Source organism: Chelonoidis abingdonii, chromosome 1, assembly GCF_003597395.2.
Source record: "Chelonoidis abingdonii isolate Lonesome George chromosome 1, CheloAbing_2.0, whole genome shotgun sequence".
Classification (NCBI taxonomy): Eukaryota; Metazoa; Chordata; order Testudines; family Testudinidae; genus Chelonoidis; species Chelonoidis abingdonii.
This window is the reverse complement of record NC_133769.1, coordinates 32581391-32608745: the sequence shown is the minus strand read 5'-3', so window position 1 is coordinate 32608745 and position 27355 is coordinate 32581391. Positions and strand designations below refer to the sequence as shown.

The following is a 27355-nucleotide window of genomic DNA, read 5'->3' as shown; positions in this document are numbered from 1 at the left end:
ACCTCAGCGCCAGGAATAATCGAACAGGAGTCTCTCAGGTTTAGTCTCTAATCACTGAGCTATAGGATATTCTAAGATGGGCTCCCTCAATCTCTCCTGTTAAAGCTGTTGCACTCTGGATAAATAATGAGTGAGAGATTGGAGCTGGAGGACTGGAGCTGGGGCCTCACCTCCCAGGACTACACAGTTATTCTTCTCTCTCTGGCCCAAAAACTGTTATTGGGCGAGAGAGAGCGCGAGTGACTGAAAATAACCCAGCAAGGCAAAAAACAGCTTTCCTTGGTGCACCCAAAATCACCACTAATAAAAAGTAACTCTGAAGGAGCAAACAGCTGAAGATAAAATCACTGGAATGGCGTTCAATCAAAACTCCTGTATTTTCTGCATCTAATTTATAGTACATGGTTACCAAATAAAAATGGAACCCAAAGAAGTAGTTTCATTAGTTGAGAAAGCACCTCTCAAGAGACTAGCACATTTCAAGACAATAAAGAATAATTATTTTTAAATGGAAATGAATGTTCCCCTTCAGCCTGAATTCTTTCCACTTGTCCTCTTCAGGTTAAGTACTTTCTACTAATCAAGTATAAAATACCAAACACATGTGACCGAGAGCAAGTGAAGCTAAAGCGTTTCCAGGTGAAGCAGTAGTAAATCACACCAGTAAAACACAAAGAATTAATAAAAATAGATTTTATTATGTATTTCACATTTACTGGATAAATCAAAATAGAAAAATGTGAACCATTAGCCTCTTTATAGTAGTTCTGTATTTTGCAGAGTTACAATTTCAGGGATGAAGGGGTTAAGATGAAGAAAAACCATAAAAATCATTACCTGGATTCATTACTGGAATAACATTATCAAAATAATAGGAATGAATAGCTGTAAGGAGGAACAACACAGCTACAAAGTCAGAAGCAAAGCTTATAATAAATTCTTATCTGGATATCTAAAGAAAAACACTTTCTCCCATTGAACTTATCCCTGATGTGCATAACACACCAATCATAAGTGGCTGTGCCCCCACCCCCCAAATGGGACAACTGATATTTCTGACAACCGGTGGGTGCGGATTTCTTACAGGAAGGGCAGTTCATTTGCTTCATACAGTTCACCTGAGCACAAGTGTCCTCAGGAAATCCACAGACTGGCAAGTAGCATTTAGTAAGGAGAGTTTTCTGTTCATTTATCTCCCTTCTTTGGAGAAAAAGAGAGAACTTTATTTTCCTTTGTCACTCTGAGCAGAGAATAACAGCTCTTAAACTGGCAATCAGGATATAGAAAAGGAGGTGTGTGTAAGATGGGGGAAACAACATAGTTACATATAATTTACTTTTACATTTGATGAAAATCTATTTGAGATACAGCTTTCTAGATTATCTCCTTAACTGGATAAAGAAAGAATTCTATGCCCATCAGACTTCTACAGCCATTTGAAAAGTCTTACTTCTCTGCAGCTGTGTGTTAATGATAGTTAATTTATACGGTAATGTTAACTACAGGACTTGGCTTTTGTTAAGACTCGCAATAAAGGAACTATATAGGCATCTGAGGAGGTCTTCAGGATACAGTGGCTTGCTCCAATTCACATTATCAAAAGTCTTGGGAGGTTTTTTTGTTTTAAATAATAAACACATTTCATAATACCCTCCCATATATTAACACTCCATTGATTTAGTATCCGGTCTATTTCCATGAATGCCAGCCCTCCCTCCCCAAAAGTTACTTGTATAACAAGCTTTAATATAACAAACAAGTAAACATGAATTTGGTTTTATTTACACACTGACAATGTACTCACAGTGCTTCAAGGACACAGAATCCACAGTCCGTGCCTTGATTAGTTTATAAAATTATTTAAACTACAGTAAAATGGCATACATTACTCAGTTTTATAAGAGACTGTTAGATGAATCAAACACATTTACTTTCAAATCACTAGACTTCAAAACCTGAATTATGGTAAAATCTTAAACCATAACTACTAGCAGCATAAGATTCAAACAAGTGTAAAATACGTGTTGTAAAATTTATTGCAAGTGAAAAATAAATACCTATTGCTCACAGTTCATGCAAACTGCTGAACTTGAATGTAAGAGACAACACATCCTTCTCCGAAAGTCCACATGAACACAAACAAATTTAACATAAATCATGTATGCATTTTAACTATAGACAAACAGCTTTTTAAAAATACTTTCAGTTGTGCCTAAAAGAGAGGTTTAGGGTTTGGGGCATTTTTTAAATTAAAATAATTTTATATGCTGCTGCTGTTACAGGGCAATTTTAGGAAATTAACAGTTTTATTACATATTGCAAATTCATTAATAAGGAGTTCTCTACCACAAGGCTGATATCACAGCATAAGAAACAAAGAGGGAAAAGCAGCTTTTTCAAGCTGTAGAAACTTTCATAAATTTCTAGAACAGAGTAGTACATAAACAGTGTATTTACATTAAAATGACTCTGACATTAAATATTTGGTTTACAGTTAACCCCCTTCTGAAAAAACATGAAAGTGGTGATCTTGAAACTGCCAGGATGTCTCTCATCCAGTCATGCCCATCTTTTTGCATACTAAGTTTCTGTTACTTGTTTGAAGTATCTTACGGACCTCTTTTAATGAAACCATATCAAAACTGTTTTTTTTGTCCAAAAACCCTCTCAGGTACCATCAGTCAAATACTATGACAGGACTGTCATAATTCACCCTTTAAAAATTTATAGTTTGTCAGAGAAAACGTGTTTGTATGTGTGTTGTTGTTCTGCTTATTTTAAGGCTTCAGTTTCCCCAAAGTCTTTCAATCAAGAAAAATGCATGAGTTACGTTGCTGGTTCTAACTTCTTGATCTCCTCTGCTAACACATGCCTTGAATCCTGCTCTCTGCTTTTGCCCTGTTGTAAGGTGTACACTGATGGGCCCAGCCTAACGATTTTTCCACTGCCAAGGCACTCGTCACCCTTGTAGAACACAGCAAACTAGAAGACAAACACAGCAACAGTCTTTAGAGCACTGGCAAAGTGGCATGCTGAGAGACTGACAGATAAGAAGGGAGATCTCCCTGAATAGTCAAGGTCATAATAAATTTATTACCTTGTATTTGCTCTGACCACATTACATAAAATGGGAGTGTAAAGAGAATGAACAAATGGATATAATTGTTGACTCGTGAGTATAAATATAAAATGTAATGGAAATTCCATCATGAAATTTTACAATATTACATGAGAAATTAATGGTAAGATAGTTATTTTAATTCTTTTTCTTGATGATGGAATCTCTTTTTAGTTATTACATAACACTTTTTGTTTGAAAAGCTTTTCAGTAACGGGCTGATAGTCACTTAAGTAGAGTATCATTTTCACAGGAGCCTCTTCAAAAGGCTGAGTTATACATTCTACAGTGTGGTACTGAACTCAACTCTGTGTGATGTGAAAGGCTGTTATGTTACCTACCAATATTTAAATTTTTCTTTTCACTTTTATGCTGGGACATGCGAATCTGTCAGAAGCATATAACCTTCTGGATATACAAAAATCAATACTACTCTCCCAATCAAATATTAAATATGAAAGTCAGTATCACAAAGTTTCTAAAAAGCAAATTACTAACCAAACTCCTGATTCAATTCATGTATGTATTTAAACCCATAACAGATTCAGTTTCTGCATACAGGGTCTGATTCAAAGTCCACTAAATTTCCAAGGGAATATTTACGTGCATTGCAATGGGCTTTAGAAAGGCCAAAAGTTTCTAAATCACATTTCTTGCATTTTGGTTTTTGGAGAAAACTTTCTGAATGTTAGTAAAATAACTGAGTGATGATTTAGATAGCCTGAAACAACAGTTCTGTAAAACTGGGTGGATGAACATTTTGAAATTCTTCTAACTGACGTTATGCAGTTAATAAAACATAGGATGCTAGTAAATAGAAATTAAAAGAGAACCAATTCTGGCAACACTTACTTGCCCTGGTGTAAGAGCTCTTATTGGCTTGACTAGTGTCACCCACACTGTCCCATCTTGGTTTAGAGTTAACATGGAAGGCACTAAAAGAGAAAGTTGTTAAACAGCCAGCTAGCTCAGCCTTATATTCACAAATAAATTAACTAGTTTTTCACTAGCTTAAACAAGTCTAATGAGTAAAGATGTCTCCAAAAATAATGCTTTTTAAGTCTTTAAAAAATGGAAAAGTATCATTAGCACAAACATTTTTATCTACTTGTGAGAAATTATATTAGACCCTATTTCAATTTATTGCAGAAATAAGAATTTGAATAGATTTAAATGTACAAAGTTTAATCACCTAGTGCCATCTGATGCTGAAACCTGAAAGTACACTCCATCATTTTGTCCCTAATTAGCTCAGCAGGAGGTTCCTCTGCAATCCAGTGCACACGGTTTGTCCGCAGTAGGTCTCTATACAGTGCAGGGTGATCTGTAGATGGTGCCTTAAAGTACAACGTTTTTGTTTAATACCAATGTTTATGCCAGATATTACATAACTGTTGTGAAGAAAGCATAGATTTCAGAAAAACATCAAGGCGTATCACAATAAAAGCTAATCCACTAGTAAAGCAAGTAGACGTTAGATTCCAACCAGCTTCCTTAAATCTTTCATGAAAAAACAATTTGCCATAACAAGTCTGAATTATTATTTAGCGTCATGCTCCCTTCACCCCCCCCGTTATGTCAGCTCATTTGTGCACTTCTCCCCCACAATCCTCGCCAGCCCTTTCTCCATGCTGAACCTTATGCAGTATTGTCCTTGTTATCTTGATCCAACAAGTCCACTATCTTTTCTTCGTCCAAATCCCTAAGATTCACTTCTTCCTTGATATACATTAAAAAAAATTTGATATTTAAAAAAAAGGAATTGAGAAATCAAGATGTGCACATGCTTTTAATGAGGAAATGTGATTTGTTGTTGTGCCCTTGTCCTTACTCACCCATTCCCCGTTCTACTGATTTACCCTCACTTGTCACATCACATTTAACAGACTGTAAGCCTTCAAGGGGTGTGGACCATGTCTTAGTTACCCATTTGTTCTAAAAAAGTGATGAATATACTTTTGAGTTCTGTAATGTAACAAGCTCCCAACTGTCACAACCATCATTACCAATCATAAGACACCAAAGATGTTTGGACTTTAAATCTATGCTATTCTATTGATTAAATCGCACTGAGTGATGGAAGACAAATGCCAATTCATGTGACACAATACCTCTGGAAGGAATTTTTGAGAAGTAGGTAAAACATAATGAGTTTCAAATACATGCCACTGGAGGTGCTTCTCAAGCTATTATTCTGTCATTCTGCCAGTGGCATAAGGGAGAACACCACAAAGCTGAGTAGTCTGGCATCCAAGCTGCAACCAAGAGGAGGTTCTTACATCAGGGTGTCTAAGGCATGAAATAATTCTCTTATGCTCATTTCTCTCCTTCTCATTCCCTTTTTGGTTTACAGTGCTTTCTTGAGAAAGCACATCTGCTATAATGAAACACTCCAGAGCAAGAAAAAACAACATCATTAGCTAATTAGAGAATCAAACATTGCACAAAACATTAGTGATGTTAGGGTGCTTCAGAATATTGGAGAATGCTACATGTTGGCTTGTGAGTAAGGCAGAAATTATTTACGGGGCTACATCTTGTCTGTTTTCACAGAGAGGTGAAACAGTGTTCAATACTTCATTTTCTAGCAACTTGCTATGTCAGTATAATAAATAAAATGTTTTAGATAAAAGTATTATGTGTTGTGCCACAATGTCTATAAGAAAAACCACCTGTGTTTTGGAGTAGTACATTGGAGGTTGATTGCCAATAGTTTGGAACATACTTCAAGCTAAAATCTCCAACAAGTTTCTACTAAAAAGAAGCCAAATTTTTGGATAAGATGTATAAAACCTGTTAATGCTATATCAGTTGGTAGCTTTTGTTTCTCTTTTAAATGGAAAAGGCAAGACTTCTACATAGATTAGAATCAGGGCTGGCCTTACCATAAGGCAAACTGAGGCGGCTGCCTTAGGTGCCAGACTGTGAGGGGGCGCAACTAGGACTCAGAGTGTAGAAAATTGTGTCTGCTGCTGGTACATATGTATTCTCTCTGCTCTAGATCCACAGAGATGGTGGAGTGCTGTGCTGGAGGAAGGAGGGCACAAGAGACATAACTGGCTGGTAGGAGAAAAGGTGAGAGGGAATAACAGAAAGCCGCAGGAGCTACAGGGAGAAAGAGGAGGAGGAGCCTCTGATGTACCTCTCTAGAACCCCCAGGAGCCTGGACTGATTAACATCAGCTTCTCAGAGAGCTTCCTGTTTCCTGCTGCTTCCTTGAACTCACTTGAGGAGAACAGGCAGTCAACTGAAGTAGCAGGAGCCAGTTAGGCCCTTAAGATGCTGATATCTTCCCTCACTCAGGCCCTGCTACCAGCCTGCTTATTTGTCCCCTTCAACTGAGCGTTGAGAGCCACTATAGCTGGCACAGAACAGCAGTCATGAGTGAAAGAAGAAAATGCCCCTCTGGGGCAGCATTCAGAAAAAGCAAGCAAGCGAAGGAAGCTTTTCTATCTAAGCAGGAAGGAGCTCTCCTGAGATACACAGACACGGTGAGCCTTCTGGCCCCAGTGAGGATGTGAGTGGTGAGGAGATGCCTGATCTTCCAATTAGTCAGAGTGCAGGTTACCTGGTAGCTACTGCAACATCCATATCTCCATCTCAATGTGGATGTAACCATGTACATTCCTGAAGAAAAGTGTAGATCAGAGAAGAATGTGGTGGAGGTGCAAGAAATAGTTGCTGCTGAGTTTATCTTAATCTAGATTTCCGACTGCGGCGCCACTTACAGTAGCCTGATGACTTCCTGTACGTGCATGGCCAACAAGTGAAATATTCATGTTCCTCAAAGACAAGAAATAGAAGTTCCATGCAACACATTACGTGAAACATCCATTGGTCAAAAAGTGGAGAGGCATGGCTCTGGTAGTGAAAACCAGAATGCTGCATACGTTTTGTGTAAACTCTTCGTCTAACGTTCAGCCACACTGGGTTCACAAGGACACAGACTGGAAAAATCTGGCTAGAAACTTGGACATGCTATGAGAAGCACCAAACCAGAGAGCATTTCTAGGGGAAAGAGCTGAATGAGGATAATTAAGCACCACCTATCAGATTCAGAGAAGATGATCGGATCTCTTTACGGAATATGTCTGAAAAGGCTCATTGCCATGGAATGCTGCATCCAAAATACAGCCTGGTGGCACATTCAGATCAGCTTGGTATGCATCAAACAATTAGAAACACTTAAAATTGGTGGCTGTGGCTGAGTGTTGATGCTTACCCAGAGCATCAAAGAGATCACCGACCAAGAAATTACAAGTACCATACCTTTGAAAAACAATCAAAATTATATCAGTTTATGGCACAAAAGTCAAACAGGCAGATGACAGATCTAAGTCAGCAAAATAACTCTTATCGACTGCACACCGACATCATCCAAACAGACAAATGCTTTAATGTGTGTTTTGTAACAACAACAGAAACCTAGTGAATAAGTCTGCAATGGAGTATCAGAGAGCATTTCGAGAATTTATTCCATTGATAACTACACGGAGCTGATGACAAATGTGCCCTCTTAAAAGCTGTAATCAGTAATTCATATGAATGACAGGTCATATCCGAGAGGAAAGAAGATAGTTGCAGACATGATCGAGAGTACCCCGAGTTTTTTGCTCCCATCAAGTCTCATCACTGAGTTGACCGTCGTGATGCAGCATCAGCTTCTAGTAGCGCTGAATTTTAATGTAATTCCAAAGCATCTATGTATTTTCTCTGCATAACTCTCGATGCAAATTTTGAAGCAATCTGGAAACATTCCTCTCTGACACTGAACCATGACTGCACACGATGGGAATCAAGTGGAGACGATTAGCCTATCAACACCAAATGAGTGATAGATGTGCCATAGTGCCATTCCTGATGATAATGCTATACAGGACCGTTTGAGACAGTGCGAGGAAATGGAATTCACAGAAACATACCTAACTTCACATTTCTGTGTGTAGCTTAGTGTTCTGCATACATTACTGCTTAAATAAATTTAAGCAAGAAACTCCAAGGGTACCTTGATATATCTGGCAGTAATGGAACAACTGGACAAAGCAATCAACCTACAGTCTGAACGTCAATGAGGGATTTCAAAATGTTCTCAGAGTGCACAAAGTGGAAGAGGAACTTCACATGAACCTATTTCCCCCATTCAAGATACAATCACTGAGAAACGACATTTGAATTACAGGCAGGGATAATCATAAGAATCAACAACAATTCAAAGTTGAATTCTTTAACAAAGTTTAGATTGGCACTACAGTCAGGAAAAACGTTTATGACAGCTCAAGAACACTATATGGGATTGTATGATATTCAAAACCTCACAACACCTGAAGACCTAACCAGCAGCAGGCACTAGAGACAGTTGACACGTGATGACATGTTGTTATTTATCGAGTGATCTAGGTGACAAACGAGCCTTTAGATAATTTCAGCAGGATCAACTCAAAGGCTTATCTGAAAGTGCACAATAAGATGGACACCCTTTTCCAAAGCTTTGTTGCTCCGCGACATACTCTAACACTTCTGTACGCTGCCGGAATCAGCCTTCTCCAAGCTGAAGTTAATTAAAACACATCTACGCTCCACAATGACACAGGAGAGGCTGGTCAGCCTTGCAACCATCTCAATAGAGCATGAGCTGGGCCAGACTGTAGACCTTCAGGCCACAGTTCAAATCTTTGCAATCAAAAAGGCACAGAAAGCACCACTTTGATTATTCAAACAGATAAAAATGCCAGTGTTTACTATGCAGTCAAGAAAAGTTAACTTTCAAATGCCTGAACAGCAAATGTAAGCATTACTTAAAATTTCGGAAAAAGGCATTTTAAGTAGTTAGTTCTCCTTTATTGGGGTAGGTAGCAGAGCAGTACCATGAGAGGAGTAGAACAGGAACAAGGCAGACCTGAGACCTTTCAAAGTTTTGGCCCAAGCGAGGGAGTATGGGGGTGTCATTTGAGCTCCCTGCCTCAGGTGCTAAAATGTTGTGAGCCGGCCCTGATTAGAATCATATTCTTTTCAGTAGGAATCATGTAATGCCTGCATTAATCTCACAGTATCAGTGTAAATAAACTTACCACAAAGATATTTCCTGAGGTTGTATCTTTCTCAACAACAAACCAAGCTTCACTGAGGCCACTTAGCTTGGCCCTCTGGCCTATTGTATACAGGAAACAACCTAAAGAAATATGAAAATTTAACACTGGTAACATCCTCTTTAGTTTCAGCAATCAAAAAAATACTTCAAATGCATAAATCCCTCTCTTCAAAAGTTTACCACTGAGCAAGAAGTGTCTAATTTTCTTATAGTTTGAAAGTTAAAGGGACTCCATAAACTTGAAAGTCTTTACCTTAAAAGTCTGTACCTGCTGTTGTGACAAATATCCCAAAGACTACTATAATTGAAATAGGTTAGAGAAAAACATCAATATTTCAGCTTGTTTAGTTTGTGAATTTGATAAATGTGTCTTGTCAATTTCAGAGTTTCAATGAGTTGATTTCACTTCCTATTACATTCACTAACTCAACATCAGATTTTCATGCACTGGCTTGTGGGATCTTAGGTGTAGGCTCTTTTGCAGGCCTTGGAAGAGAGTGTTTATCAGTAACAGAATCTGAAACTGAAGAGGCAAAAGGCAGATGTTCGCAGAGAGGAAGGGACAAGAAAGGAGAGGTGAACATGAGCATATTTGGTGCTAGTGTTCTGTAACTGCCCAAAAGAACCTTTTATATATCACAACCTGTATTAATTTATTTTTTAAAGGAATTTAAAATTTTGGGATGTTTAAAGGGTGCTCTATCAGAAAATGGAATTGAAACTCCATGATTTAAAAAAAAAAAAATCAAGTTGACTGTGTTCCTTTAGCATAAAATTAATGAGGATCTAGTGGCAACAAAGTAATCCGAAGTATCAGTGGTATTAGGCAATAATTATAGTTTTATATTGCAATAAAAAGAAAAAACAACATAAAAACTAGAGACAGACAAAAGCCATAGTTACAGGGTTAATGGATCTTCTGTGATTCATTAGGTATACCAAAAGAGAATAGGATTATAGACCTTTAGAATTTTACAGAACTAGTCTTTACAAATAAAATAGCAGTTATATATTACACAAATGGTTTATTTAAAATCAATTAGCTAGGAAAGGCAGCTGCTTACCTTTGTGTGTTCCTATCACCTTGTTATCTTCAATGGAAACAAAGTTACCTGGACGAGGTTCTAAATACTACAAGAAAGAAAAACAGCTGTGTAAAAAGATCTTTCCCCAAGCCCCATTACAAATTACTAGGGAAATCAGAACAGAAGCTTATAAGTTCCCCAGATCTAATGTTACTTGCCTCAAGAAGGAAGTTTTCAAAATTTCTTTCACCAATGAAACAGATTCCCATACTCTAAAAAATAAAATGAATGCACACTATAAAAAAGCAGAATGAATCATTTGAAAATCCTAACGTCAAAACTTCATCATCATGATCTACCCTCCCATGCACCTAGAAACATGCTAGGTGCCTCACAAAATGAGTATAGAAATTGCTGCCTCAAAGAGCACACAAACTAAGTGAAAATCATAAGCGCAGGAAAGAGGAGAAAGACATGGGTGACAATAAGATCACATGGTTACTCAGTAAGACATGAACACATCTTTATTTAAAAAAAGAGTGACCTGTCCTTTACCTTATGATACAATAGTAAACACAAAGACAAGTCACTGAAGCCTAGATACACAAAGGTTCTTAAAACACCTGAACCTCAGATTTAGGTACCTAAGTACCATATTTAGACTCAACTCTGATCCACAAAACTCCTGCTCAGCTGCTGTCTAATCCTGTAATCCAGGAGAAGCCCTAGCTGTTTTGTTGGCCAGGGTGGAAAATTACTTCTGCACTTTCCACTGCAATGCTTAAGCACCTCTGCAGATTTGTTGTTCTTTCTTCCTGAAACTACATCACCTAAAAACCCTATACTATAGTCCTCAGGCAACTGCGTAGTAAAAAACTACTTGCTATGAAGATGAGTACAACTACTAAAAGCAAGAAGGAACATAATCATGAACATAGCAGCTGCTTACATTCTTACTCCAAAAGACCACACCCTAAAATATTAGTTCCTTAGCTATGGAAACAGCACAGAGGGCTAGCTCAGTGGTTTGAGCACTGGCCTGCTAAGCCCAGGGCTGTGAGTTCAATCCTTGAGGGGGCCACTTAGGGATCGGGGCAAAAAATTGGTCCTGCTAGTGAGGGCAGGGGACTGGACTTGATGACCTTTCAAGGTCCCTTCCAGTTCTAGGAGATTGGTATATATTATCTTTAACTACCCTTGTGAAAAAAGTGACCTAGGAAAAAACAATCTGACACCAATCTATACCAATGCATCCTGCAACACAACTATAATAAACTGGAGATACAGAGAACCATGGTGAAGTAAACCATTAGCTATCTCTGTGACTTGTGCTGGTTGGAAACATCCATCTCCTCAGCTCCTCAGAGCTACAATGGTAGAGGAGCTTTTTAAAAACAAAAAAATTAAAATAGCCAGGCTAAGTACTTCAGGACAGGTAGACAACTGTGTTAACAATGCAAAACTCAACTTACAACCCAAATATATTCTATTATGTTACTCAGAAATAATTGGACTGAATTTGATGCAATGTAATTAAAAAAAAACTATGACCATATTTAAAGTTTACCAAACAAGTATTAATGTTTATTACAACATATAAATCAGAAAAAGAATGGTTTAGAGATAAATATAAATCAAAAGTTTAATAAATGTTACCATGCCTCTTTTCTCTTTAGCACATGATGAAATCCGTGTTTTGCTGCTATCTTCTTTACAAAGTCTTTTGTCAATTCTCCTAAAGGAAAAATGGTTCTCCTCAAAGCATCTTGTGAAATCTGACTGAGGAAGAAGGTCTGGTCTTTCAAGTGATCAGCTCCTTGAAGAAGTTTTACAGCTGCAAGGTATAGAATACACAAGATGTTTCAATGTTACATAGCTTGACTCCTACTATTTACATGGAAGTTTAGTTAAAATTCGGCCTAAAATAAGAACTTCTACTATAAACACATCTTAGCAAGTTTTCTCATTGCACTCAACAGAAAACACCTGGCGCACTTTTTACAACCTAGATATAGCTCCATTTCCTAATATTGTATCTCTTGTTCAATTTTACAAGAAGAAATGGGGATTAAAATGGATTACTCAAACTAACATGAACACATGTCCAAAACCCCTTAATGTTTGACTTATGACACTCAACATTCCAGATATTTGGTTTTGCCTGTTTATTATGGTCTTAATCATTTTAATAAAATGAAAAAAATTTCCAAGAATTTCCAACAATTTAGAATGTTTTTATAATATTTTTCTTTAACACTACTTCCTACCAAAAAGAGCTACACAGATTTTGAATTTTGCTGAACCTCTGTTTCTTTTACATCACTGTGAATTTTCCTGGTAAGAAAAGCAATAATATAAATTAATATTTGAAAAAAAAATCACTGTTTGTAAAATGTAGAAAGAAGTAATATTAACTAACAGTGTTGTATCTTGTTTTTCAAAAAAATGTTAGGACAAATTTGCTCAAAATCACACTGATGTAAATCCACATTAATGTCACTGGAGTCATTCCAGACCTACAGCAGTACCACAAAATAGAATTTGACTTGTTTATACAAATGATCTACAAATTCGGAGCCTCCCAACAGCACAAATGACTTGATCCTGTGTTGTATATGTAATAATGATGATCCATGAGGTCAGCCTCCAACACATAGCTATATTGCAATTTTCAGTCATATTCTATCCATTTGGATAAGAACTAGTCTCCATCATAGCTCTGGAGTTTCATGGCTAACACATCAATGTGCCTTTTGTTTCAAATGACTGAGAAACGGTTTTGAGATACTGGTCAGTCACATCTAATAATAGAGAGTCCCCACAATAGGTCCAAAAACACACCTGGAATACCACATTCATGGTGACAGACAGTTAAGAGGTGTCACAAAACAGCTGTTGGAAAGTGGGGTTTCTCCCTGACCTGGAAAATGCTGAATTTCCAGGAGAAAAAAATAAATCAAACCCCAAAAACTTTCAGCTGAAAACTTTCAATTTGGAAATGCTAGCACAGTGCCTCATGGGAGCTGTAGTTTGGGATCCTGGTGCCCCCATTTACCTTTAAGGGACAGACACCATAAACTGGACTGTATCTCCCAGCTTACATCCTTTGCACTCCACTGACACCACTTATGCCAAAGTCTCCAACGACCTCTTCCTAGACAAATCTCAGAACTAGTACTCCAACCTCAGGTCCTCGACCTGTCAGCTGCCTTTGATAGTGTTGACCATGTTGTTGTTCTTGAAATCTTGTTCCCCCAGGGCTTCTGGAGTCAGTCCTCTCCTAGTTCTTCTACATCTCTAATCTCTCCTTCAGAGCATCCTGCAGAAGATCCTTCTTAGCCTTCTTCCAACTGTCTCTGGGGATTCCACAGGACTTGGTCTCCTTCTCTTCTCCCTCTACACTTACCTCAAGAAATTTAATCTGAAGACACAAACAAAACCACCATCTATAAGCTGAGAACACAGATTTACCTTTCAGGTCTACTCTAAAGTGCCTTTTTCTGGTCTCTAAGTACCTATATGGGACACAACTATCTGATAATGGGCTCGTCAATCTAGCAGAGAAAGCTAGAACATGATCCAAGTGCTGCAACTTGAAGCTAGACAAATTCAGACTGGAAACAAGGGGTCAATTTTTAACAGTGAGTAATTAACCATTTAGGACAATTTCCCAAGGGTTGTCGTGGATTCTCCATGACTGGCAGTTTTAAAATCAAGATTGCATGTTTTTCTAAAAGATATGATCTAGGTCTAGGAATTATTTTGGGGAAGTTCTATGGCCTGTGTCATACAGGTGGTCAGACTAGATGATCACAATTGTACCTTCTGGCCTTGAATCTATGAATCCATCCACACAGCTAAAACGCTCATTCAGACCCTCCTTATGTCATGTTTCAATTACTGCAACATCCTTTTCTCTGGCCTTGACAAATGTAATCATGTCCCATTCCCAGCCATTCAGAATGCTGCTGCAAACAATTTTCTTATCCTGTCACTTGGACCATATCACCCATCTCTCTGGATCCCTCCACTGGCTCACACTTCTCTATGGCATTCAATATAAGCTACTTTCTTCACTTTCAAGGCCTTTCATGGCTCTGCTTATTTCCACCCTACCTATCATCTCTCATTTTACTCCAGTGGCAATTCTGCGCCACTGCTCCTGCACAGAATTCGCAGATTTCTTTGCTTCCCTGCAGAAAAATGACTTTCTGATGGGGAAGCAAAGGGAAGTTGCAAAAGTGGACATGTGCCCCTTCCCAGAAGAATGGGTGCATGGTTTCAGGCACCCGGAGCAGCTGGCGGAGAGGTAAATAACTGCTGGGGAGGTGGGGGGATGCCCTAGCCAGTGCTGGGTCAGACCCACTCCCTGTCCACCCATCCCCCATGCATCTGGACCTCCCCATACCAAGACCCACCCCGCTCAGCCGTACGCCCCACACCTGGCCCTCCCCAGAGTTGGGGGATCACTCCACCTGGTGGCTCCTACCCTGCACCACGTTCAGCTGCTAGTCCCAGCTAGACTGAGGGAGGAGTGCACAGAGGGCCAGGGCCAGGTCAGATCCACCCCCGGCTCCACATCCCACCGCGCTTCTGTTTCAATCACTCCTCAGTACCAGGGAGAAGGGTCACTATATAGGAGCTGCTCCCCCATCCACCCAGCCCGTGCCTTTGGATGCTCCCATACCCAGACCCCCTGACCGAGCCCCACCCCTCTGCACCTGGCCCTCCCTGCCAAGCTCTATCCCCCCTACATCCGGAGCACTTCCAAGCCCCTTCCCCTAGCATCCAGACATCTTTGCCCCCACTGAGCCCCAAACACCCTCACCTGGACCCCCCTGCAGAGTCCCATTGCCCCCCCCAAGCTTCCCACACACAGAATCCTCTCACCCCACACCTGGATCCTGCTGGGCTGAGCCTGCCCACCCACACCTGGTGCTCTGGGCGCAGAGCATCAGGGCTCCGGGGTGTTTCTGGGGAAGGCCCAGCACTTATGCTGTGTCAGGTGCAGCCTCAGCACCGAGTTTATGTCCTGGGGGCAGGACAGGGGGGAGAAGAGTGGGGCTGCACGGTGATCTCCCACCTCTGTGCAGCCAGTGGCCTGTGCGTCCAGTTGCCATGCTGGAACCTCCACATTTATTGACAAATAAAATTTGCAGAATTTTAAACTACTGTATGCAGAATTTTTATTTTTTTGGCACTAAATTTTTATTTTTCGGTGCAGAATCCCCTCAGGTGTATCATTTGTTATTGTCATGTTAACCCCCATGTCCAGCTAGCCCATGATGTCAGCCTCCATCACCCACTTATTAAAATTTGTAAACAAACATCTTCACACTTTCTCCTATCCTGCATCTCATGCTTAGGAGCAGCTCTCCCACCAACATCTGCAAAGCTATCTCATTATCCTTCCTAAAATTTGCTGTGATGGCTATAAAAAACTTGACAATAGTTAGGCTGCTGGTGTGTTGAGACCACTGACTGTCATATTGATCACTGTTGTCTTGCTGTTTCCTTGTACTCCCTCATCTGTCTGTATCCATCTGTTGTCTCGTCTTATACTTAAGATTTTAAGCTCTTTAGGACAGAGATCATCTTTTTGTTCTGTTTTTGTACAATCCTTCCCACAACAGGATCCTGGTCCATGACTAGGGTTCCTAGGTGCTAGAGTAATACAAATAATTAATAATAATTAATAGTAATAAACATTATGCAACACCATCCCCTTCCTTGCCAAGATGCAACAGTGCATCAGGGGAGTCACTATGGCTGCGGTGCATCAGGGGAGCTTTAATCTATGGAGAACGGGGGCATGAGACACTACAGCAGCATTTCTGAATCAAAATTTTCAGCAAAAAACCAACCTCTCCCCCTCCCCCACCTCTTTTGGACAAAATTTTCATTTTTTTGATATTCATTTTCGTAATGAAAAGTTTAGATTTTCCACAGGAAACAGACAGCTTTGTTAAAAAAAAATTTTAGTTGGAAACCCAATTTTCTATTGAAAAATCAGATTTTAGACCAAACATAATCATGTTATACAATATTAGAAATTATTGACTATCATGGCAGGGAGGGCAATTTATTACTGAGACACTGGGGTTCTGAACTCTAAAGTAGCAAGCTACAGCACTCACGTTTGAAGTCTTATGTGACTTACAGTGGACTAAATATCCTGATCTAGAACTATCAAACTGTTTATTTACAGAATCACTTATCTTAACTTGAGAGAAGACTATTCCAAATTCATTCAGAAGTAAATATATAGTATAACACAAGCCTTGGTCACCCCATCAAAAAAAAAAAAAGAGGGGGTTCAAAGAAGAGCAGCAAGAATAAAGAAGGGCATAGGAAAAACTCTCATATAGAGAGAGAGTGTATACATTAGATGAAAAAGGAGTCAAATAAGAGGGGACATAAAGTATATAAAATAATTAACACTATAAAGAAGTTAGATCAGGAACTTTTCCATCGCTCAGTATATAAGAACAAGAATCCTTAATGGCCTATATCGGGGTGGCCAACCTGAGCCTGAGAAGAAGCCAGAATTTACCAATGAACATTGCCAAAGAGCCATAGTAATACGTCTGCAGTCCCCCATCTGCTATCCCCCTCCAGCCCCAAGTGCCTGCCACCCACAGGCAGCCCGGCCAATCAGCACCTCTCTTCCCTCCCTACACCTCCTGCCTGCTGCAATCAGCTGTTTTGCAGTGCGCAGGAGGCGCTGGTGGGGAGAGGGGTGGAGTGGACTTTGTTACACAAGGCATGGGGAAAACTTAGAGGTGTGGTCCAGGAGGCAATGGAGTCAAATGCCTTAACCTCAGAGAGAGAGATCCTCGAGGAGGGCTGACACTGAAAGGTGTTCCTCCTAGGGACCATACGGAGCCAAGAGAAAGCACCAGGCCTATGAATCTGTGACAAAGCCATATTAACCGCTTACCATTTCTAACTTCAAATCGGTTTCTGAAAAGCCCTTGTGGTCTTTTAATATGTTTCTGTTGGAAAATTTCTTCATCTTCCAGTGAAGTCCTTGCATAATGCCCAGTTGCAACTGCATCCGCTCCTATGCCAAGTTTAAAAATATATATTGCACTTGAACTTCACAATATTCAGAGTATTAAAGGTTATAGAAATATTTGGAAACAGAAATTGATTATAGGAATAAAATTTAAAGATAAATGACATCTGAGAAGCTTGACATAGCTAGCCAGTGCTGTCCTAATCTTAATATAGCCCCAATATTTAATGGAAAATCACATTTCTTGATGTACAACACTTCCATTTTTTTGTGCTTCAAGGAGCACCTTCAAATGCAAAATTTAAACTTCTCTTCACAAAAGAGATAGTTCCCCAAAATAAACTTACTTATATCTCTGAAAATACTTTAAAAGAAATACGTTACAAATATTGGTATAAGGCTACAAAGATGTTTAAATTGTGTTTGCACATTTTAAAAAGAGTTTGCTCCTCTTTAGCATTTTTGCAGTATAGGGTATATACAAACAAACCTGAAGACAACTTACCAAGGTTATCCAGAGCATAATGGAGAAAATAATTGAATTTGATATGCTTGTTGCACATTATATCAGGATTAGGAGTTCTTCCCAGTTCATACTCATTTAAAAGGTAACTGTAAAACAAATGTACGACTATAAACATTTTTTTACGTCAGATAATTCTATTCAAGTATGGAGAAGTACTTCTCTCTCAAGAACTTAAGACCTATCAATAATACTAAATATATATTGTGCAAGAAGCAAACGTGAGCGATTCATTAATATTTTATTTTATCTATAAGGCAGCCCTCATTTAAGATTTTCCATGACTGGACTAAACTAGTTTTTCATATTTAAACTCATACTATCATTTCTCAAATTAAGTTTCAACATCTTTGTACTTTAACATAAGAAGAGTGCTTAATGTTTATATTTTTAGCTAGGGACAAACATGGCCTCATCACCACAGTCTCTGATTGTCTCTTGTATGATGTTTTATTACATGTTCAAAATGCTTAAACAATTGCTAATTAACAACAGCGCCTAAATACTATGGTGATGGGCATGTGTACTGAAATACCTTAGGGCCTGATCCTGCATGGTGTTTCTTGTCCTCAATTCCCATTCAAATAAATAGAAACGGATAGCACAGGATTCTGCTCTCAAATAGTACATGCTAATTAAAAGGTACTTTACACTTCTTTAAAAAAAAAAAAAAAATCACACAGTGTTTATTTTCACTCTTTATAAACTGAAATAACCTCTCAGACTTGTCCCTTACATTTTTACATTTGACAGACCATTTTAAAAACACAAAGCAAAATGTTTTTTCCATACATTTTGTTTACTACCTTTTTCCATACATTTAACAGATTATACCAGCAACTAAGTCAGCTGGGCTATCCACACATCCACTGCTCTTGTTTTTCCTCTTTGACATTCAAGGGAAAGGTCAAACAGGGCAATTTATTCATAAGAGGGTACTGTAGCCTGTAAGACTACAGCCCAGTGGAAATTTTGAAGGATATAGTTCCCAGAGGGAGCCTGTGAAAGTAGGCAACAGCAAAGCTTGCTGGATCGGTACAGCTGCACCACTGCAGCACGTGTGGTGAAGATACTCTACGCCAATGGGAGAGAGCTCTCCCATTGCCATAAAAACTCACCTCTGCAAGCAGCATAAGCTATGTCGGTGGGAGAAGCTCGCTGTGCACACGAACACTTATGTCAGTGTATGTCACTCAGGGGATGGAATATTTGCACCCCAGAGCAACATAAGTTTTGCCAACAGATTGTAGTGTAGACATAGACTAAGAACCCTTCATGTCAGTCAGAGGGAGTTTGAAAAAAAGAGTAGCCAGCAGGTTCTTTAGGGAAGCAGAAAACAAAGGAAAAGGGGAGTAAGTGGCTGCTGAATCTCTCCAACATTGGTTAGACTTAGAGACTACAGAAAAGGCAAACCCAGAGTGATTCTCTTGGTTAAGAAGGCCTAGGAAGAGGAGGCCTGAAGAGGCAGGAACCATGGGAAGGGGTAAGTTCACAGTCTGAAGAGGCAGAAGAAAGCCCTAGCAAAGGGCAAGCTGCTTGCTAGAATAAAAGACTGCATGTGAGCCCTGCACTGAAGGGGGAAGATGTAGGGAAAACAGGAGAAGGAAATGGTTGAGGAAAGCAGTAGTTTGGGCTTAAACCCTCGAGTTGCACTAACTCTTATTTGGAGATCCCAGGCTAGCACTCCCAAAGAGGGTAGAATAATGTCCCTCTTCACTCTCCTGTATCAACAGGGAAAATGGGGTGGGGACACCATGTGTTTCCTTGCTGAGCCAAGGGAGGCCCTATGCTTAACCTGATTGTATTTCTCTGCTGAGAGGTCCCAGAGAAGCAAGGAAGTGGATCTGATGATGCATGGAATTGAGAAGAGGGGGGCAAAGCAGGGAGTCACAAGGGAATGGAGGAGTGTAGAATGGTGGCAAAGAAGTAAGCAGGGACCCATAGTCAGGGGAAGTGGAGGTGAGTAGGGTTGTTATATTAATTTGAATGGAATAAATGGGCCAAAGTTGTTAACCCTATCACTGTCCAACATTAAACAGTGTTAAACAAGGTCAGAAGCTTGGTATGCAGCACGGGTTCTCGCGCGGTCGTGAGCCCTCAAGGGGTTGTGAGGTTGTTACATGGGGGGTCGCAAGCTGTCAGCCTCCACCCCAAATCCTGTTTTGCCTCCAGCATTTATAATGGTGTTAAATCTATTAAAAAAATGTTTTTAATTTATAAGGGGGCATCGCACTCAGAGGCTTGCTGTGTGAAAGGGGTCACCAAACTCAAAAGTCCGAGAACCACCTGTATAGAGTGCTTAGTACCTGAACAAACATACCATTAAAAATCCTTTTAACCTTTTATTAAAGATACAGAAAAGAGGAAAAAATAGTTAAAACATTTGAAATATTAAGTATTAAACAAGGCTTTCATTTTAACTGCACTCCCTTGTTCCCCTCTTTTCAAGCTGTAGTGTAAACAATTTTTAGAAGGAAAATCTCCATTGTTTGGCAGTCTCTTAGATCAGCAGTTCTCAACAGGGGGTCCGCTGCCCCCTGGGCATCCGCGAACCCTTTCAGGGAGACTGCGGGGCCCTTTAGCTCAAACTCAGAGCCTGAGCACCTCCCATGGGGCTGAAATCAGGAGCCGCGGGGTTGAAGGCTCAATTCCAGATGCCCCCTGTGAGGCTGAAGTCAGGAGCAGCAGGACTGAACTCCGGAGCCCCGAGCTCCAGTGCTCCCCAGGGGGCAGAAGCCCTGAGCCCATGGGCAGAGTTGGGGGAACATGGGGGTGTTGCCCCCCCTCCCCAAAACTACAGTCCAAGAGCAGGACAGTCTCAGGGCAGCTCCACACCCCTACTCTACCTCTTTCTCTTCCCCATCCCCTGGCCAGGTTGGAGGCAGGAAGCCAGAGTCAGGCAGTGTGGGACAGCAGTCGTCTTGGAGCAGGCAGCTGTCTCCTGCTGCTGCAGGGGGTTGAAGGTGCTCCTCAGCCTCCTCAGATCAGCCTGGGCAGGGGACCAGCTCCATGACTGGCAGAGACCTCGGGGAACAGAGACTGCAGGAGAACCCTCCTAGCATACAGACCCTAGCTATCCCACTCCCTTCACCCTGAGCTACCCCCTTGCCAGCACACAGCCCCTAGCTACCTCACTCCCTGCAACCTGAGCTACCCCCCTCCCTGCACACAACCCAGACAGGCAGGTGGCCTGCTGAGGAGAGTCAGGGGGTGGAGGTGGCGCTTCCTCCACGGACCTTGCCATGCGGATCTGGCCCAAGCCCCACTGGCTCCTGCCCACACAAAACAGAAGTCAAACTACACCTATGCCCAAGCCCCTATAACACCCTCCAGCCCAGAGTCCCTCCCCCGCTGGACTTGGTCTACAAAGCACAAAGGAGGCTGAAAGAAGTGAAGCTATTTTTTATGACAACTAGGCGGTAAGCTGGGTTTGGAGTAAAAGTAATCTAATATGCAGGGTTTTTTGCTCCAATTTGATGTAAATGAAAGTAACTGAAGTTCCTGTTAAATATTTTCTTCCTCAAACTACAGCTAGTTAGTATGGATGGAAAGAGAAAGAGGGAGGCATTAGAACTCGATGACGTACTGCACCCGAATTAACCTAATTCCAGAGAAATCCCATCTATCAATTCAAAGAGTAAATGTATGTAAGAATGCCAACAGACCCATACCTATTTTAGTTGGTGGTAACCCTAAACTTGTAAGACAAGGAACGAATAACAATTTCTAGCACATTAAGATATTTCTGTACGGTTTTATGACTCCACAGACACTAAGTTGTCCTTGTCAGTCTTCTGCCATTCTCTACCCCCTCACTGTTCACATACTAACACTTTATCAGAAATTACATATTTAAAGACAATATCTCTAAAACAATCCAACCTGAAAACTTCATTCCAGTACTCCTTGACATAGGAAACTTGATGAAAAGGGATATCCAGTTTCTGACAAACTCTATAAGCATCTTCACAATCTTTGTCAGCAGAACAAACTCCTTGTTCATCCAGAGTGTCCCAGTTCTTCATAAATACCCCTGTCACTTGGTAGCCTAAAGAAGGAGGAAAGGAATTATTCATATACTGAAAATATTCTTAGGGATCAGACCCAAACTCTGGATCTTCCAAGTCCCAACTGGGCAACAGTATTTTGAGTGTTCTTATAATTGTTAAGAAGTCATTCCATCAGTGCCTCACACTGCACTTCCTTGCCACAGACTCAGACAAGCCATTAAGGCAGACTGATGTGTGCTTGGTGAAAAATCAAGAGCCTCTTTCCCTTCTTCCAAATACCATTATTTCACCCGAGCAGTCTGAACACCTGATATCCCCAGAAAACATGCCAAGCACCCGGGGTTGTTTTACACTGCATATATTAGTAATTCCTGTTTATGCACAGACTCTGAAAGAATTTTTAAAAGCCAGTCTTCTGTTGATTTGATTTTCTGTCATTGGCTAGTTTTTCCAGAGTATTCTACATCCAGATATCTTTTCCCCCGCTCACTCATTGTCCAATAAGAATTTTAAGACTTAAAAACACCTGATTCTAGAACTCTGAAGGTGACACTAAGGTTGAATACTGGATCATTACACATTTTAGATTTTTTTTCGGAGAGGAAAAAATTGTGTATTATAGTAAGCTTTAGGATGCCAACTGGAAACAGCCCTGTTGTGGTGTGTTCAAAAAACACAAAACAATAAACATACCAGCAAAGTGAAGAATAATAATCAGCTGCACGTCATGTTAGTTTCATAAATTTTTTATGGTGTTGAGTTTTGCTGGGACGCAATAAGATAACAGAGGGGCAAAGTGTGTAGGTAAGGGATAGGGGAAGGAGAAGGGGGAGAAAAAAGCGTGCATGGAGTCTGAGGGTGAAGTGAAGAGATGGTGAAGGAGTGGCCAGGAGGGAGCTGGAACAAACAGCCAATCAGCAGAAAGGAGGAATGTCCAGAGTAAAAACTGTAAAAAGCAGTTGCATACAGATGGCATAACTATCTAAGGGTCCTGTTGCAGATGCTTCTCTCTGCTCCTGTCAGCTGAGTTTCAGGGTGGCCCATCCCAGCAGCTTTTCCCCTCCTTCCCTAAACTCACATGGGTCCTGGTGCCCCTCTCTTGAATCATTCCAAGAATGCAAGAGGGCAGGCGTTACGCCAGCAAAACTCTGCATTTGGTGCTTAACGTTTCTAAACCTATCAAAGAACATAAGGGTTTGTTCTTCCTATAGATCCCCCAGCAGGTGTAGAATTTCAAATTTTACAGTGTTTGAAAATTCTATGCCAAATAGTAAATGCGGTAAGACTGGCACTTCCCATATAAGGGCCCTTCATACAGCTGCAATGATAATGGAAAACATTCAACCTATCCTCTTTACAACAGCTCTTCAGGTTTGAAAATAAGGAATTCCTTCTTACTCAGTAAGTACAAAAGTGAATTTAAAAAGTCTTCAGCCTTGGTATCAAAAGAGTTTGATACAAACCTTGCCATAACAAATCATGAGATATCAAATTAATAGAGATTCATGTTTCATTCTCTGAAAGCCCATATCTACACTGGGAAAATCATGTGAGAAAATGTGCTAATATTTTAAATAACCTGACATTTAACAAGACTTTGTGCCTACTGCAGAGAAGAACAATGTTAAACTGTTTGGGTTAACTATTAGAGAGATAGTTGGATGACTGTTGTATGAATTCAAGGGATAGAGGTTGCAGGAAAACCAGCCTGGAATGAATTGGTACAGCCAAGTATGTGCAAGAGGAGTGTCTATCATGACAACAATCAGGACAGCGTAATAGTCTTACAGGCAGCAACTGATGACATGGCACCCCTAGCTCTTCCCCCACTCCCTGTCACAGGCACTCTAGCCTTCCTCCCCATATCACAGACCCCAGGGACCCCTCTCTTCCATACCACACCAGACACCCTACTCCTTCTACTCTTCCCCTCATGTCACAAGGCCCCAGACCCCACAATCATTCTCCCCCATGTCACCAGACCCAGGCACCCCATCCCTTCTCCCCTCCCTCCCATGTCACCAGCCCCAGAACCCCAGCCCTTCTCTCCTCCACCCTGTGTCATGGGCCCCAGGACTCCCTGCCGTTCTGCTCCTCCTGTCCTGCATGTCACCAGCCCCAGGCACCCCAGCCCTTCTCCTCCCCCTCTCCCCCCATGTCACAGGCTCAGCCAGTCCTTCTCCCTTCTCCTCCCAGCCCCAGGACAGCCTGCTCTTCTTCCCCTCCTCTCAATGTAGGAACAGATTAACCTTTTGTGGCCCTGGCGACAAACATATTTGTGGGCCCCCATATACTGGTGTGTGTGTGTGCCTGTCTGTCTGCAGAGTAAGGAGCTGGCCAGGGGCAATGGGGCATGACATGAAATGATGACACAGCCCTGCTTCGCCCAGCAAGAGGGCACTATATACAAATGGCAGTTGCCAGACACCCAGCCTTGTGCTGCCAGCATGCCCTGTCCCCTTGTGGACGGGTCCTTGCCACACTACACATCCCCTTCCCCGCCCCAACTTCCTATGGCTAAAGACCCCCTGGACTCACTGTGCCCAGCGCCCCCACAAGACCCTGCCACAAATGCACAGCACCCTGCCCACAGCCCCACCCCAACTGCACAGCACCCCACACAGCACCCCAACTCGCTAATGCCCCAACACACAGAGATCTCCCGCTCCCCCAGAGACTCATGCCCTGCCTCCAGCCACAATCACCAGCCCCACTGGCAGGCAACTGTGTCTGCCAGGCTGAGCTGCCACCGCAGCATGGGCCGATACCGGGGCGGGAGTGGTGCAATCAGTCAGGCCAGGGCCTGTCCTGGCCAGACTCCGTCAGGACCCACTTGCCTGGAGGGGCCCAACCAAGCCCCCCACACCTGAGACAGGCCAGGCTTCTGCACCAGTCCCGGCGGCTCAGCTCCAGGCACACAGGCAGCGGGAAGCAGAGACTGCTGCGCTGCGGCCCGGCCAGGGGGCAGAGAGGAGCCTTTGGCAGGCCCGCCAGCGGGCAGGCTGAGAGGAGCAGATGGTGGGCGGGGAGCTGGGGGAGCCATCGCGTTGGGGGCGGCGCGGGGGGCTCAAGGCACAGTGCGAGCAGAGCAGGCCGGCCCCACTGTAAACCCGGCAGTGCCCCATGTCACCCCAGCCCTTCTTCTTCCCCCGTCATGGGTCCCAGCCTCCCCGTCCTTCTCTCCGCGCCGCCGGTCCAGGGCCCCCGGCCCGTCTCATCGCCCCGCGCCCAACGCCTTGAGCCCCCTCGCAGCACGGGCCCTTGACGCTCAGACTCGCCGCCTCCTCACCCCTCCGCCGGAGCAGTAGCGCCGCCACCGCGCTGTCCACTCCCCCGGAGAGCGCGCACACCACGTGCCGCGCCGCCGCCAGCATCCTCCGGGCCGGGCGGCTCGCGGGGGCGCTCTGCCCGCCGGACGGGACGGGACGGGTCGCGCCGCCTGGGGCTCCTAGGGCAGCAGGGGGCGGAGCGGAACGTGCCCTACAGCCAGCGCTACCCACCAGCAGGGAGCAGCTCTCCCCAACACACTGACCCGGGCGAGCCCGCCCCCACCGGGGGAGGGGCGCGGAGAAAGGAGGAGACTCCGCGCCGTGCGCTGACTCGGTGCAGGGGTCTACCGGCCGCCCACACCCGGGCTCTGCTGGGGGAGGTCGAGGGATCGCCCCCGTTGAGAACCAGTTAAGAAGCGTCCCTCCGTGTAGAAATGCGTTTGCTGTGAGTTCCCGCGGTAGGGCTTGCTTGGGGTCTGGCCTCCTGCCGACACAGCCAGCAACTGGGGCCTAGCAGCCCTGCGCTCTCCCCAGCCGCCTGGAGTGGCAGCTTGGTGCTGGGGAGTAGGGAGTCCCTCCTCCGGGAAGGCTGCAGAGAAAAGCAAGAGTTGGGCTCAGATCCCGAGGTAGGAAGTTCCCCCAGACAGTCCCTGGGTGGCAGAGTGCAGCGCAGCCTCAAGCAGGGCTGTTACACGGGAGCACGTCGTGAAAGGCTTTTCTCTAGGTCAGGGGTTTTCAAACTTTCCCCCGAGGCCCAGCTGTAATAAGCACAGTAGCCCACTTACTAACTCTTCTTAAGGCAAATTATTAATTGTAATTATTACATGCACAAACTATAACACTGCAAATAAACAATGTCTGGGGTCCTTCTCATTCAAATGTAAACAATTGTAATGAGAAAAATCCCCAGCAATATACACTCAGAGAAATCCTTCAAGATCTCAAAGCCAAACAGGTTTAGTCAAATTACACTTTGAATAAATGTTGAGAGTAGTATGTGGTGTTCAAACAGGAAAAACAATGTATAAAACTGAACAATAAGCAACACAATGTTACTAAAATTGTTAAATTGTTAATTTTAAAACAAAATAGCTGTCCAACTTTGAACACTATATTGTTTTCAGTTTTTTTAGTGTAAAATGTCAGTTTCTGTGCTAAGACTCAACCCTGCTCTCTACTCATTAGAAAATAAAATATTATAAAAGTATAAAATAAGTTATAACACACTGAAGTAATGGATACTCATTCAATCCCATAAAGAAGAATCCAAACTTTAAGTATGTGTTGTCATATTTTCTTACCACTTCATGTTATTTGGCTGGCTAATTTTGCATAGCTGTAGGTGGTCCGGGACTTTCATTATCTTCTCTATCAATGCACCCTTCTTGCTTTTGAAAAATAAATTGATCCATGTGAGATTGAAATACCGCTTGCTATTTTTTAGTTGTAAATGGTGGACTGTGTGTATGTTGCTAGGTTACCTGGTAGTGAAACACAGTTGTACTCACCAGACTTAAAGTTGACATATTGCAGCTTATTTTTTTTTAACTAAAGATTTCTAAACTCTGTCCAATATATACATCGCAAAATATTACATTTATATAGTTTTTACTTAGGTTACATGAGTCACATGGAATTAGAGATTTACTAAGAGCTTGACTGGAGAATGGAGTTGTGCTGGCAGACCATCCAGGACTGTGTCACAGCCCACCTTTGGGAACCCCTGCTCTAGGGAATGGATTTCCAAAAGGTCTCACAATACATAGAAACTGGGAGTTATGCAGCCTCAAGCCACATGGAGCATGTCAGACATGATGGTGTGAAGAAAGCTAGGGGATCCTGTTGACATTTGACAAAGGAGTGGTCAAGGTGAATTTGCTTCATATAGCTATTCGATGGTGTAGACAGAAGATTGAGCTTTGTGAGACTCTACAGCCAGGGGCACAACCAGAATTTTCTTAAGGAGGGGACCCAGGTTACCTGCCCTCTTGGCCCCCGACCTGAGGAAGTCAGAGAGCCAGAACTCAAGTCTCACATGCCAGGCAGTGCTCAGGATTTAGTCAAAGCTGGTGGTAATGCCATTGGTTTCCTCTCTGGCTAGTCTGATCAGAATGTAGGCCTAAGCCAGGAACAGTCAATTTTTTTTTGTCAAGGTCCAAATTTCTTGGTCAAGGTCCAGCCGCCAGAGAAAATAATAATAAACCCAGCAACAATAACAAGATGATAAGACTAAATAAAAAAATTCACAATCCATTCAAAAGCATCTGGTAGTCCAGATTTGGCCCAAGATCCAGATACACCATG

General features: G+C 42.2%; 1 protein-coding gene across 2 annotated transcripts; it reads right to left on the bottom strand.

Moving 5' to 3' along the window:
* Positions 1 to 678: 678 nt before the first annotated feature.
* TRMU (tRNA mitochondrial 2-thiouridylase) lies at positions 679 to 25226 on the bottom strand. Of its 2 annotated transcripts, XM_032768923.2 has the most exons (11): positions 25072 to 25226; positions 21655 to 21820; positions 17755 to 17861; positions 17172 to 17294; positions 11893 to 12065; positions 10450 to 10503; positions 10271 to 10337; positions 9187 to 9287; positions 4311 to 4455; positions 3971 to 4053; positions 679 to 2982 (listed from the first exon to the last, which is right to left on the bottom strand). In XM_032768923.2, exons 1-11 carry the CDS (start codon positions 25154 to 25156, stop codon positions 2827 to 2829), a joined length of 1260 nt encoding a protein of 419 aa, XP_032624814.1. In that variant the 5' UTR covers positions 25157 to 25226; the 3' UTR covers positions 679 to 2826. The 2 variants fall into 2 exon arrangements, 1 of the variants encoding a protein (XP_032624814.1); XR_004372112.2 differs by lacking the exon at positions 4311 to 4455 and having other exon boundaries at positions 2894 to 2982; positions 25072 to 25194.
* Between the last annotated feature and the right edge of the window lie 2129 nt (positions 25227 to 27355).

Bases quoted from the DNA above. Each gene is read 5' to 3' on its own strand.
- TRMU (XM_032768923.2), bottom strand. From the start codon at position 25,156: ATGCTGGCGGCGGCGCGGCACGTGGTGTGCGCGCTCTCCGGGGGAGTG. The intron at 17,295-17,754 runs GTAAGTTGTCTT...AACTTGGCATAG, and splicing joins TTATGCTCTGGATAACCTTG to GAGCGGATGCAGTTGCAACT. The intron at 4,054-4,310 runs GTGATTAAACTT...TTTCTCTTTTAG, and splicing joins TCAGCATCAGATGGCACTAG to TGCCTTCCATGTTAACTCTA.